This window comes from Coturnix japonica, chromosome 2, assembly GCF_054131305.1.
Source record: "Coturnix japonica strain WE chromosome 2, WE-NBRP24, whole genome shotgun sequence".
Lineage (NCBI taxonomy): Eukaryota > Metazoa > Chordata > Aves > Galliformes > Phasianidae > Coturnix > Coturnix japonica.
This window is the reverse complement of record NC_140664.1, coordinates 130029503-130044045: the sequence shown is the minus strand read 5'-3', so window position 1 is coordinate 130044045 and position 14543 is coordinate 130029503. Positions and strand designations below refer to the sequence as shown.

At 40.9% G+C, this 14543-nt stretch overlaps 1 protein-coding gene across 3 annotated transcripts in view; it reads right to left on the bottom strand.

Moving 5' to 3' along the window:
* ADARB2 (adenosine deaminase RNA specific B2 (inactive)) overlaps window positions 1-14543 on the bottom strand; it is a 287416-nt gene that overhangs the window by 31329 nt on the left and 241544 nt on the right. For all 3 annotated transcript variants that reach the window (XM_015853321.3, XM_015853322.3, XM_032442988.2), the window contains 2 exons: window positions 8792-8960; window positions 2473-2624 (listed from right to left, as the gene is read on the bottom strand). In XM_015853321.3, the coding sequence (XP_015708807.2) occupies window positions 2473-2624; window positions 8792-8960 (321 nt within the window). The remainder of the gene's footprint in view (window positions 1-2472; window positions 2625-8791; window positions 8961-14543) is intronic.

The window sequence follows — 14543 nt, the reverse complement described above, 5'->3', positions numbered from 1 at the left end:
TCACGGTCCTTTGCAAAAACAGAAACCACATGGCGAGACACTGTTTTTAAATGTTAATGCATCTTTAGAGAATAATCAGCTATCTTTGATGGCTTGTGCTAGCTCTAGGAGAAGCTTCTTTGTTGTTTAAGAAATGAAACAGCATTCATCTGGAGTTCCTTGTCATTATTGGATGAAAGAAAGGTTATTTCTGTAGTTAAAGAGAGGAGGAAAAGAAAAAAGAGAAGATGTGAATGATAAACATTATAAAATATCTTTCCAGATGTCTCTGGGATAATGCGAGTTAAAAGGAAATGCTTATCTCGCAGAAGGACAGATTTTAGCAACATAGCTTTTATACAGAGCTAAATGCTTTTAAGTGCATGGAACAAAGGTGGAGGGAGCTGCTTAGAGCAGTGAAATACAAACCAAGTATTGCCCTATTTCTGCATCACACTGTAACCTTCATTAAGTCACACAGACCTTAGTGTCTCAGTTTTTTCATTCAGACAATAGCTGGTGCAATAAACACCAGGATAAGCGTTGTCATGGCCCCCTACAAGCTCACCCTGTGAATGCCAAGAGTTGCATAAAAATATATTTTTAATATATCTTCTTACATGAACCGTCAATTAAAGATGCATTCCATCATCAGCTGGTAGCATCTAGTCCTAAATAGTCTGTGGCCACTCTTGAGAGTGGCCCGTGTTTAAAAAATGACAGCAGTTTCTGGTGCTTCCACTTCAGATGTCAAAGAAGGAAAACATAAGGGTGCTTAATCAAACATAAAGCCTTTTTTGGATATATCTTAATATTAAAGTGTGAGGCTAAAATCACTATTTGTATTTGGCATTCATAGACACTTGCTTTTAATTTTATTTTTAAGATGGTGTCTGTGTCTCCTAGTTGCTGCCTTATTCTGAATTTGTCTTTTTGCTGCTTTCTTCTTAAACATTTCCTCATTTTTCTTTATTTTATATGCCCTACTGACAGAATGTAGAAATCACATCAAAAGAAGAAGAGTATTTCCTTTCTGAATAGGTGTATTCTTGTTTCTTGCCCCAGCAAGCTGCTGTTTCACCCATGACAAAAGGATTCCAGTCTGGAGAGAATAATGCTTAATCGTTAATAAATAACTCCTACAAATAAGAACCAGAAGTGAAACCACGATCAGATGAATTTTGCTGGGAGGCAGTCAGGTAGTTGCGTGACCTTGGGTGATTAATTTTACATTCCTGTGTCTATGCTTTTCCCTCTGCTCATCCTTCTGTCTTGCCTGCTTCACATTCAAGGTAGTCAGGGCAAGAACTATTTCTCATTATATGTACATTTAGCAGTGAGTGCTATGAGTATTACAGCACAGTAAAATGCATGTGTGCGAAGCGATACCTCAGGATAGAGGGAATTGTGCACCTTGTGAATCATGAAGTGGATCACAGAGTGACAGACATTTATGACAGCAAACCACTATTCTCTTGAGTACCTTGTTCCTTAGTGTGACCATGGCCTGGGGTGGTGCAGGGGGTCTGTAACTGTGATGTGCCTCTGTAGTAGTGGGACAATGTCATGGACAAGAATGTTTGTGGGTGGCTGGTATCATGAAATCACTGGGACATGTGATGGAGGTGAGATATTCCTTCATGGCCAACGTGATCTGCAGTTCTCTTGGTGGCATTCACACTGGCTCAAGGCCTTACTTGTTCATCTCACTTGCAGGATCACCTCTAAAGGACAGCTCTCTGTAAAGTCATATTCCTGCTTGAATATCATAGGTGTAGAACCAGATACTCCAAAGACTGCCTGGCAGACTCCATCTAATTTACCTGTCATGCAGTGACCATGCAGATGGTTAGACCCAAGCAGGACGGTCTGGGAAGGATTTCTTCCCAGAAGGCTCTTGACATTGTTTGCTTCAATGGCAGTTAACATCTGGAATGAGCCTAGCTTTCAAACCAGTGCTACAGGTACCTGATCTCATCTAATTGCTCCACCTCAGAATCCAGCCACTTCAGTTTGGACTGTTCAGATTTGGTATAAACACAGCCCTTCAATCCATCCATAGTACCTAAACCTCAATAAAAGTTCATGCAACCTCATATGCATACATAATTCTCTAGTCCAGCCCATGGCTGTGGCTCCAAGAATCTGTCTGATTATGAGGACCTTTCCCAGGGTATCTACTGATTACTGAGGTTGCATTTCCCATCAGGAAATGCAGGCTGTTGGGAACTGCCCAGCAGAGCCATGAAGCCTCAGGCAGGTAGAGAAATTCGATTTCTGCCCAGCCCCAGTTTTCCCTGCCAGTATGGGGGAAGGAACACCAGCTGCACAGACACACATGCCATGCACCTTGCAGTGTTTCTGCTTTCAAGCAAAACACATTTTCTGCAAGTCAATAAACAAAGAAAGAATGTTTCATCTTGGGACAAACAAACAAATCTACAATAAAAGGCAAAAAGGGGACTAAAAGAGAGGGAAATATTTTCTTCTTACAGTCAGTTGTGATTTCGTAGGGGGAGTTGAGGCGTGCGTCCCCGCAGGGCGAAGTGCTCACATACAGATGGAACAGGATGTTCTCCTGCAGCCTGTAGCCTCCCTCTTTTAATCGCACGAAGATTGATCGCTCCCAGTCTTCTCGTCGTTTGCTATGATCACAAAAGAGGTTCCAGGTCATTTGTATCACACACCAAATCAGAAACAATTCTGCTCTTTCTACCTGTATTTTTCTCCCTGCTTGTTTATTTTTACTAGCACCAGGCATCATATATTTTGCTTGCTGACAAGGAGAGGAAAACAATAAGTGAAGAAATGTTTGAAGGGGATCAAAACTGTCAATGTGCTTTGGCTTGTTTACCTGGATTCTGTTCTAAAAACAGAGCACAGATGCATAAAAACATTGATTTTAAAGAGGTTCTGGCACATGAAGGAAGACAAAGTTCTCTTAGACTCTCAGCTGAGAAAATCAGCTTTGCTCATCGCTGTGCCCAGCCATGTATTTAAATCCATTAACGTGACTGCAGCCAAGATATGCATTTATATGCTCCACTGGAAAAGGTGGCTAGCAAAGCACCCAGAGTTTATGACCCAGTCAACCCTCCTGCTCCCCAGGCATCGCTCTTCCCCCTGTTCAACCTCAGCCACCCATGAGCACTCTGTCTCAGCCAGCAGCATCTCCTTGGTCACTTGGCATTTCTCAAAATCAGAAATTGTCCTGAGAAGTGCAGACAGAACTTGCACAGGCTCCTTCTTGGCTGAGCTGAAAAAGATACTGAGATGAAGCTTTTGTCTGTGAAGTGGTTCAGCAGCTAGATGGGGACACAGCGCTTGTGTTCCATTAGCAGCAGCTGCCCGGGAGGAACAGCCCTCCCCATTCTGCAGTTTGCAGCAGCAGCTCGCATTAGGGCTGTGCTGTGTGTGTTTCTCAGATGATTTACATTCGTGAAGGCATGGGTGATTTCACTGACAGACAGCTGCTTCTGATACGTACATTTGGGTGCTGATTATCATTTTGAAGGAGAAAATGTGATCAGTGAAATTCTAATGACAGATGATGACGCTGTGGTCCTTCCCTCAAAAATTCAAAGGCCTTTTTGTAAGAATGCCTCTGAGTAGAACAGCACCTGCAGGTGGTGGCTTCCTAGAAGGCTCCTAATAAGCCGAAGCCCTACCCATTTAATTCACACCAGGATAGACCATCAAGTGACACAACTTCTGCTTGTCTCTGCATCTTCCATCAGTGCAAGCAGGGCTGCTTTTACCCAGCCTCAGAGCAAACCTTGAATTCAATCTAAGCTGCCTCTTCCTGCTTTCTCCTGGTGCAGACTAGGTGCTATTGAAGCTGTTTGGCTGTCACTCTTGCATGCTTTGGGTGTTTTGTCATTTTTTGAAGTGGGGATGCGTTTGCTGTCAGGAGGAATTTACAGGCACATTACCTTGCTGCCAGGGGCAGGGAGCTGCACCGCTCCTTCCTTCTGTGGGCTGTAGTGGAATTTCCCAACCGCGCTAATTATACTATCGCCCTGATACTGCTCTCTGAAATAATAAAATACCTACAAATTAAGTCCCGCTGCTTGGACTTTGGAGCAAGTACAGTTGGTTTTAAATAATTCACTGCAAAATCAGCTGGGAGAACCAGAGCTGTGCAATTCTGGCATCTGCTGTGATTATGTTAAGCCTTATTAGTGCCAGGGCAGCTTGCTCTACCTGGAAACAGTTGCTAGGTAGGGTTGGAGCAGTCATTTTTTGGGCTGGGTTGCAGGAGTTCGCAGCAATCAGCATCCATTCTGTGACTGTTTCTCAGGGATTAACCTCTCACTCTTCCTAGTACTGAGAAAGGTCTGTGGACAGAATGGTTGACAGACTGGAGTGATGGAAAGCAGATCTGAACATGGGCAACTCTAATGAGCCACCAAATGAACTCCTCCATACCACATGTGCTTCTGACCCATTTCTGGTATGGTTTTCTGGGGGTTGAACTCAATAGATTCCTCCCTGCCTGGTGGTTGGATGAGTTTAACAACTAAGCACTGAGAATATTGTTATAAATGAGTTTGGGATGCAGTATCATCAAGACTGGCTTTGCAGAGAGCCTCGTTTGATGGAGGTTTGGGGGATGTCAGACCCCAGAGACAAGTGGCCTGTGTAAAAGTGACCATGTGGGGCATGAGAGGCATTTCTGCAAATTCGCTTCTCCCCCAGAACGTGTGAGTACCATGCAGAGCCATGCATGCCTGCAAAAAGCCATGACGAATGAGCCCACAGTAAGCGTACAAATGGAGTTCATTCAGTGGGTGACACTAGTGTGTCACTTTCCACTTTAGCCACTTTGGCAGTGGCTAAAAGAACAGAGTCTGTCCTTAAACCTTTGCCTGTTGTGATTTATCGCTAGAGGTTTAGCATTTGAGGAAAATTCAAGAGGAACTCCTTAGAATGTCATAAATTTATTCTTTTATTGAAGTTCATTATTTTTACATACATGCATTTGTTTTCAGCTGATGGCAAAAACATTTTGGCACTTACTTGTGGTTTACTATATGTGTTTTGCCCTAAAAAGGACAGATAAGCTATTTTTAGCATGAATATGTAGTTATAGGTAGTTTCTAGTGCTACATCCATTGCTCAGCATAGAGCACAGCATCCTATGGAAACTAACAGAGGGCTTAAAAAGGTTGTGTTCATTGAGAAGATAAAAAAAGAAAAATAAGAAATAATATGTCTACAGCAAATAGTTATTTTAGAGGGGGAAAAAAATTGAGTGGACTGGATGAAGAGTTCCCTATTTTTAAGATTAACAGTAGTTTGTATCTAAATCTATTGAAGAACTTCTGACAAAGTCATCCCTCTGGCACCTGTAGGGCCACTACAACAGTAGGACCATTACAGTGTTGATTTATTTTAGGAATAGCTCATTAGTTTTAGTTTTCTTTAGTAAAGAAGTGTTGGATTTTTTTCTTCCCTGTTGGTCTGTTGATACAAATAAACCCACCAAGGTCAATGTGAATTTTTCAGCCATCGCTGAGAGATAATCAGACTATGATATTTGTGTACCTTTTGATGGTGAATTTTAGAGAAAGCTTCTCAAAAGGCCTTTCTCTCCTTCTTTTGTACATCAGAAAACTTGCGTCTTACTTTTCATCTCTTCCATGAAAGTACTGAGAACTTGAGGATTATGGTTGTCATAAAAATGAAATCTGGGAGGGGTAGTGGTTTTAATCAGACTGGTTAGAAACTGTCAGGTTTTAGTTGTGCTTTTAGCTTTTATTTAATTCAAGCACTAGACAATGAATCGTTGAAAGAAAGTTTCCTTTTGAAGTATTTGTCACTCTTGCTTCTTAGAGAGGATAAAGTTCCCGTTCTGGAACTCTCTTTCAAAAGAAAATTCAGAAAGCTGCACCTCTAGCATTTAACAATATGAAGAGAAAGAAAAAATATAATTTACATATTGCTGCAACTTCTGCATTTGGATGGAACTATTCCATGGTTCACATATCTGAAGCTGTCAACCTATACTCTCTTTATAACAATGGAAATAAATGGCAATTCATCTCACTTTCAATAAATACCATAATTAGGTCTGCTGAGTCACACTCCACAGATGCCCTTCTCTTACTGCTGATGACACAGTAGCCTTGGGGTATCTGGTCCACACTTGGCCAGCTAACTTGCAGACATCTCAAGCAAGGTGTTAAGAACTAAATTTGGCTCTGTGAATCAGTTTCCCCTGGACATTCATTCTCTGTCCTGGCCCTTGCTCTCTCCAGCCTCTTCGCTCTTTGAAGCTTTCAAGCTACATTGAGAGAAGCAGAAGTTTTGCATTCACTGAAGTCAGTGACATTATTTGTAAATGCTGGACAAGTGGTTTCTTTACAATAATGTCACATTGAAAGGTAATTCTTGTATTGAAAATTCCTGAAGTTTGAAATTCATATTTGGAAATCAGTTTGAGCAAGTAGGCTTGGTGGGAGGATGACGTGACAAATAGGGAATACTGTTCCAAAGAATAATCTTTCCTGTTTCATAGGGAGAGATGCAAAATTTAAGCTCTTTGAGCCCGTGATGCGTACTATGCTTTCTTTATATTTTTAGTTAGGGAATCATGTTTTTGTTTTCAGTGTGTATACCAGTCTGTACAACAAGTTGCTGGTCCAGAAGAGAGAGGACTTGAATTTGTGCAATGACATAGAAGTTCCAAGTCTGAAGAGCAAGTATGCAGGGAGTCAGAGTGAAGCTGTCCTAAACAAACTGTCTTAGGTACGCAGTAGTGCCTTGAGGCTTCTCTGCCAGTGGCAGTAGTGTCTGTTTTTGTAAAGGAAAGGGGTAAATGTGATTTAAATATGTTGAAAATGCTTTTTCTATTTTTTTTTTTTTAATTTCATTTTGAATGGTCCCATTTTTTTCAGTATATGGTGAAGCTCCCGGTGATGGTGTAAAACTGATAAGAAATAAATACTGGAATTGGAGAACATATTACAGCACACAGTTTTTCTTCTACATGGACTTCAGGAAAGCAAAACTTGATTTGACAGTATCTCTAGCCCTGTCTTTCAAAGCTGCTTAGCCTTGACAATTTTGGTTGAGATTTTTATTATTTGTGCTGGACAGAGAAGCGATGGTGTCTGATCTTGACTGAACAGGGAGTGATTTGATGTTATTGTGAACAGAGATCGTGCTGCACTGAGGATTCTCTTAACAAAAGACTGTTAACATTGATCCAAATAAAATAATAATATGACTGAACATGTTAGGGATGTGAATCAATACAATAGTCTGAGATACAGTGGTAACACTTGTTTCCCAAGAGACTTTAGCACAAAGCAAGAACTAGGGCTGCTACACTGCTGAAAACATAATTTAATGTAAACTTGACAGCAATTCAGATTGAAATAGAGAGAATATTGTTTTTGATTAAACCCTTCAAGGCTTTTGTCCTCCTTTGTTAGCCAAGCTCATCTACTCAATATACTCTTCTCTTCAGTCCCAGCCTGAAGTGAAAATAACCACCATTCCTATTATCATTGCTTTGGAGCTGACAATATTATAGGGGCTCACAAGAGCACACAGATTAATCCTTGTGCCTGTGACCTGGTGCAAAGCCTTCTGAAAACAAAGGGAGTTTTTGCACCAAGGTTAATGGCCTTCAGATAAAATCCCATCAAAACGCAAGCAAGAATGGAGGGAAGAAGTGTGGTCTATAGATAAGGTCTTTTTGTTTTCTTTCCTTGCTTCCTTCCCTCCTTTCTTGGTTCCCTCCATATACGTAAACATCACCTCAACCTGACCTCTGCTTGAATTTCATAGGATCAAATAATAATCCTGGAAGGGTTCTCAAGTCTCTGGACCAACCTTCTGCTCAAATAACACTCACCTTTGAGACTATTTAAACCAGATGGCACAAGTCTTTATTCCATTGGGTTTTGAAAACATGAAGGATATGAGGGAGACTAAACAACTCTTCTGGGTACCTTGTTCCACTGCTTGCCTATTCCTATATGGACAATTTCTCCTTATATCTAGACTGAACTTCTCTTATTTAAGTGCTGGCCAGTTGTCTGTCATCTTCCCACTTTTCACATCGGTAAAAACCCCAGCCCCACCTTCCTGATGACCTCCCATAGGTTCTGCTCAGTCAGCCATTCTGTTTCCCCAGATGAATGGAGATGATAAGTGAAGTCCAAGGACAGACTCTGGTGTTATCCAACTTGTGAGGATCTTCCAGACAGTGTATGACTTATTTAAATAGTAACAAGGAAAGTCTGACTGAAAACAAACAATAATTCCTCCATTGTAACTTTCAATGCTATAACATTTTAAAAGTTCACATAGAAGGAATGAATGAGAGCATTTTGTACTTTGGCAAGAAGTTTACTGTACTGTTAACACTGTTTTGTTCTCTGGTGAGTCAATGAAGGCATTAACTATCAGTAAATCACTTCCTTGAGGCATTTCAGCACAGTAAATAAGACAGGAAAATGTCTGCAGAGAGCAGAATGACCTCCTTCCAGAGTCTGGCCAGTGAGTGATGTTAATAAGCCTGCACGTAAGGATTTGTACAAAATCATTAGGCTTCATAAAACACAACTTTATGAGTCATGTCTAATTGCTAATGAAAGGAAACCAGGTAAAGTAAAGGAGCTCATGACCCAACACTCCAGACTGTCTAATACTTATTTTGTACTGTACAGTATAGTGGTCCTTTATCATCAGGACTCAGAAACAACAACATGAAGAAAAAAATATTTCAAGTGCTTGGAGGATGGATCTATGCCACAGAAGTCAATGTAACATTCAAAAACCATCAGAAAAATTAATTTACCTTAAGTGTAGCTCCAGCTGTGAGTAGAGGAAGTGAATAAATGCCCTTCTTGCCACAATTTCTGCATGGCAGTCATTGACTGCAAGCCCTTGGTCATTAATGTATTCCCCATTTATACATTTGGTACCCGATGACAGCACTATAACCTGAGCTTGCCTGATGTCCAAACCTGTAAAAAGAGAAACAAAAAGGTTGTGAAATTGCCTGGAGGTGAGCATATCATAACTGTTAAAGTTCTCACAGCCCACATTTTGATGTGGCTGTAGAGACGGCCTAAATTGGATGCTTGTTGAGGTGTAGATATGGCCTTGGAATATTCAGGAATCTCACATTTCAGTGTTATTAGTGTAATAATGGCTCTGTTTCAGTCTTGCTGCTAATTCCAAGATTAAAGCTTGCCACGAAGTTTACTTGTTAAATCAATAACTACATCCTAGCAGTGCACATGCTGTAGAGAGGTAATAAAGATTTCCTGCAGTGCTGATAAAAAAGGCTAGGTTTTTATGAGCTGTTGAAGACATTTTCTGGTGGGAACACACACTCCCTGTAATGTTAGTTTTCATTGCTGTTGCACTAGAAGTGCTAAATAAAATGCAAGTAACACTTCTAGAGCTGCTCTTTAAAAATGTCAGAGAACAAACAGATCTGATTCTCAGTACAGTCTCCTTTTTGTTTTTCTGATAGCAGCTACATCATTGCCTTTTCTGCTATGGCCCCAGAGATGGAGCATCCCTTTTTGAGATTGGCTCCATCCACTGTCTTTCGAGAAGATGGTGAAAAAGAAGGAAGGGAAGGGAAGGGAAGGGAAGGGAAGGGAAGGGAAGGGAAGGGAAGGGAAGGGAAGGGAAGGGAAGGGAAGGGAAGGGAAGGGAAGGGAAGGGAAGGGAAGGGAAGGGAAGGGAAGGGAAGGGAAGGGAAGGGAAGGGAAGGGAAGGGAAGGGAAGGGAAGGGAAGGGAAGGGAAGGGAAGGGAAGGGAAGGGAAAAGCACGTGCCAGTCTTGGTGCAGTAAGGCACTTGCTAAGATTAAATCTGCATTTAGCAAAATGATCACAGAGTTCAGAAGGACAGGGGTTTCATTGAAAAAAGTGGTTCATTCAACCCTGCAGACAAACTGAAGTAAGAGCTAAGAATGAACTGAGCCCAAACTGAAATTACTTATTGAACAGTACATTTCAGAATGCATCTCTCTGAAAAAGAGAGAACAGAGGAGCAGCTCCCGGAGAAAAAGGATTTTTTTTTTTTTTTTTTTCTTTTCTGGCATATAGGTGTTTCCTACAACCATGACAAAGCAGTTTAAGAGAAGCAGACTGTGTTTGACAACGATACATGTGTATTGTGTTTAAGTATGCACATGTACAGCAGAGCAAGCCAAGCTTGGTTGTGCCCAGGTAGTGGCTCTGACATACCCGTGGTGATTGCTTATCTCTGGCTGCTGCTCCAAGGAGGAGAGAGCATACAGGACGTTCTGTGCTTCTGTTCAGCTATCTCACATAGATATACATAAGGTGACTCAGTGGAAACAGTGCCCATCTTTAGGCACGAATGAATCCATCAAAGTTTTCACCATAGGGTGAGTAGAAAAAATCTCACCATAGGCCAAATGCTTCTGGTTTTCACAGATTTTGCTTGAGGATAAATAAAAGCTCTGTACACACATTTGTTTTGTCTTTTTCCTATGATCTGATTTTAGATGTGAAAAAGCTTTTGGAGTTATTTTCTAAGGTCAGCAATCTGTATTTCTTATGATGAATTCTGTTGAGCAGAAGAAAGGGAACAAAAAAAATTGTAGAGACTTTTCAGGGTTGGGGCCATGTTCTCTCTTAAGATCCATGGGCTGGATCTGAGAAAACAGCAGAGCAGAGAAGGAAAGAATATTCTAAACATAAAAGGATGGTGTTTCTGGTAATGCATATACCAGGAAATGATTCCTAAATTATCTTACATCCCCACCAATATGATAGCTCTATCAGTAGCGCAAAAGGTTTGGTATTATCGTGACACTGTAGCACTGTGATACATATGGGGAAGGTATAAGTGGATTGAAAGTTCAGTTAAACACATCTGATCTTCTGGTCATGGCAGCTTCAGACAGAAGTCATTTTTGGTACTAGTGCAACAGTACACATCATGTACACCTGTGCCTGCAGTTTCATCTCTCATTACACTATGGTGTGGCCATAACAATGTACTTGGCTGCATTCAAATACAAAACCACAAAAAATACCCACAAAAGTTGTAGCTGGAAGATGTTAGCCTACATGGGAGAATGCAATAGAGAAATTAAATTATAAAGTGTTTATGTTTATACTGGTTGTATTACTAGATAAAACATTGAAGTGGCTAAAACATTGCGTTTATACAAAGAAACATATTTACACTCTTTACATCAGAATTACTTTGGTGTTTTAGGGGCACTGCCTTCATGAGAAAAGTAATAAGTTTAGATCAGATTGATGACAGTGTTCTTTTCATGGGCTAATCCCAAGCATTTCATGAGGCACTGTACATATTTATTTCATCAGTGATAAGACTCATGTTTTTATTTATTTATTTATTTAGAAATGTTCTCAGAGTCTTATTTTCCACTGTACAGTAGAAGCAAAACAACAAGAGGCAGTAGTTCAGAAACCCACAAACCCTACCTTTGCCTTCCTGAACCTGAAGAGATCCATTGATACTCCTCAGGGCAGTGAGAAATGCTGCTTCCTTCTTTTATCCCAACTTTCTGCTCCTTTCACTTTCTGAAGTGTGTCCTTCCTTTTCCCCTTTCACCCTGCACTGACTGTACCAGGCTCTACAGAGACAGAGTGAACTATCTACAGAAGCCACCTTGCTCTTCAGTGGGGCTACTTTACTCATTCCCTGTTTCCATACCATCCCAGTGATTTGTGTTATGAATTTTAATATTTCAAACACATTTTTTTCCATACACAATCTTTTTTTCTATCACGAGTGCATGAGGATTGACATTTTTGGTGTTTTCTGTGAGGTCTGGATTTGTTCACAAATGAAAAACAGCTAGATGAAGGCCCCCAGCACTTATTGATGAATGAGAATATGAATAATATGAATACCTCTGATGTTGTTTGCTATCATAATGTTTATCCACACAGTAATAGCAAAGTCTGCCCAGGATGTTAGTTTTTGGGTGAATTAGCTCCATATGTTGGCTTTCAATGACACAGAGCCCAGCAGGTAGTCAAGTGCGTACATTGCCTGGGGTGTCTGCCCGGCCTGGCAAGGTGCACATGTATCCACAACATCACTTTGATGTTGATGTTGCCCAGGGCTGGAGTCAACAGTTTCCAAGAATCTACAGAGCTGGCTTGAGTGTTAAACATTAAAAGTCTCCATGTATTTTTCATTTGCAATGACAGAAAATATAACCCGTGTTCTTCCATTCTCAGAAATGCCCAAGAGTTATGTTTCACTACGAAGGCACTCAAAAACACCATGTACATGACTTATGCATCAGCTCTGAAATATTTACACCTCACTGGGGAGCCAAATGGAGAAAGTGATCTGTGACCAATATACCACTGCTCAACACTACATGTGAGAGCACCCTGAATTGTGAGAAATGCATCCAACAGCCTGACAGCTTCCCAATGTGTTTGGGGGCATATATGTTAATAGGTTGTTCTCTCACATGCCTTACTTTGTATGTGCATAGATTTGGAGGTTTACCCCTGTGAAATGCCTGATACTGCTTTCAACAAATGTAGGGGGAATTTGTCTCTGAGAATGAGACATACGATGCTCAGCTGATGGTGAAATTTTAACAGTGACTGATCACATTGGCATTTTAGGCAGTATTTCCAGCTCTTAAGTCTACATGCACGCTTCAGTGATTCAGAATTAAAAAGATCCTCTACATGTTTGTCTATCTTAAAATATATAAAGTTATTACCAAATCTTTGTATTAATACTTCACAGAATCACAGAATCATGATATTGTAGGGGTTGGAAGAGATCTCTGGAAATCACCTAGTCCAACCCACCAGCAGCTCCCTACATCAGGTTGCACAGGTTAGGTGTCCAAGTGGGTTTTGAATATCTCCACAAGAGATTCCACAACCTCTCTGGGCAGCCTGTTCCAGAGCTCTGTGACCCTCAAAGTTTTTTTTTTTTTTTCATGTTCATAGTTAATTACTTCCTAATTGATATTGCCTGCAGAATACTTCACATTTCTCAAGTGATTTCTGTTTACTAGTATCAAGTTACCTCCTAAACACTGATTAATTTAACCTCTAACTTGTCAGACCTACACAGAATTCATCTTTAAGCTACGCTGAGGAAAGCATTGGGTTTGACAAAATCCTGGCTCTAACCTGGCACTATCATCCATATGCTACCCTCTCTGCTTTGGGGAATGCATCAGGATATAATCCTAGAGCAGGTTAACTCTCACCAAGACCTGCGTTCTTGTTGAGGGAAGCCAGCCTCAGATTAAAGACCCAGGAATCTCACTGTGTGCAGGTGATTTGACAAACAAGGAGAAATGGGCTACATTACTATGACCTTAACTCCTGACCCGTTGATTGTCAGAGTACATGAAGCATTTTCTTCCCTCACTGCCTGTGTGAAAGTAATGTTTGAGAAGACATTAGGCTAGAAGCAACTAGGTGAGAGATTTATAACATGCACCGGCATTAGGTTTCTATTATTTGCCTAAAGACTCTTAATAGCTTCCAATTTGAAGGGGAAATGGAGCAGGGGAAGGAAAATTGGGGAGCTGTGTCAGTGTGCAGGCCGGGGACTGGCTAACATTGCTTTCACAAGGAGAGTGGGAAGGGAATTTGCCACCTTTTCTTTTCCAAAATGGCACCAATTAATTAGTTGCATTATAGAACAAAAATATAGTCATAAATGCATCTGATGGCAGATCTCATCTAATGACCTGGTAAGGTAATCAGTCCTTCTGGTGCTCTCAAGGTCAGGTACGCTGTGTCCCTTCTCACAGCCAAGGGGGACCTCAAGCCCACTCATACACATCTTTTTGTGTCAATGATACTCCAGGCCTTCACACTGCAGCTAAGCAGCTGAAAAGCAACTTGGTTTTACCACAGGCCCCCAGTGGTGGGATTCATTTCAGCTATCTGGAATAACTAGAGTTTAGATGTCTGTACCTGAGCTAATTGCAGTAAACTCTCTTTACAGTCAATGGAGAAAAACTTTCCTGGGAGGTGATTCATCTGGCCTATTTTAGATAGTCTGTGTTATGCCTCAGTAATGCCACTTTTTCATTGCAAACTCTGAAGATCTGTAACCATCCAGCAGTAGCACAGTTTTATATACTGTAGACAGCTGCTTGTGGTAAGATTTCTCTTACATACATTCATTCATGAATCAAAACTTCCCAAATCATGGAAGGGTCAGCAATATAAAATCTGTGCCTTTTAATTTTTATTTATTTTTTAAATTTCATAAAACCATAGCATTGTTTGAGTTGGAAGGGACTCTTAAAGGTCATCTAGTTCAACTCAATGAACAAGGACACCAGCAGATCAATCAGGTTGCTCAGAGCCCTGGCTAGCCTGACCTTAAATGTCTCCATAGACGGAGCAATCTCTGCCAGTGTCTCACCACTCATTGTAAAAAAATTTACCTTATATCCAAACTAAATCTCCTCTCTTTTACTTTGAAATCATTTCCCCTTGTGATGTCACCTCCTTTAGCAGGCTAAAGAATCGGTTCCCTTCCTCCTTATGGCCCCCCTTTAGATACTGAAATGCTGCTATCATGTCCCCC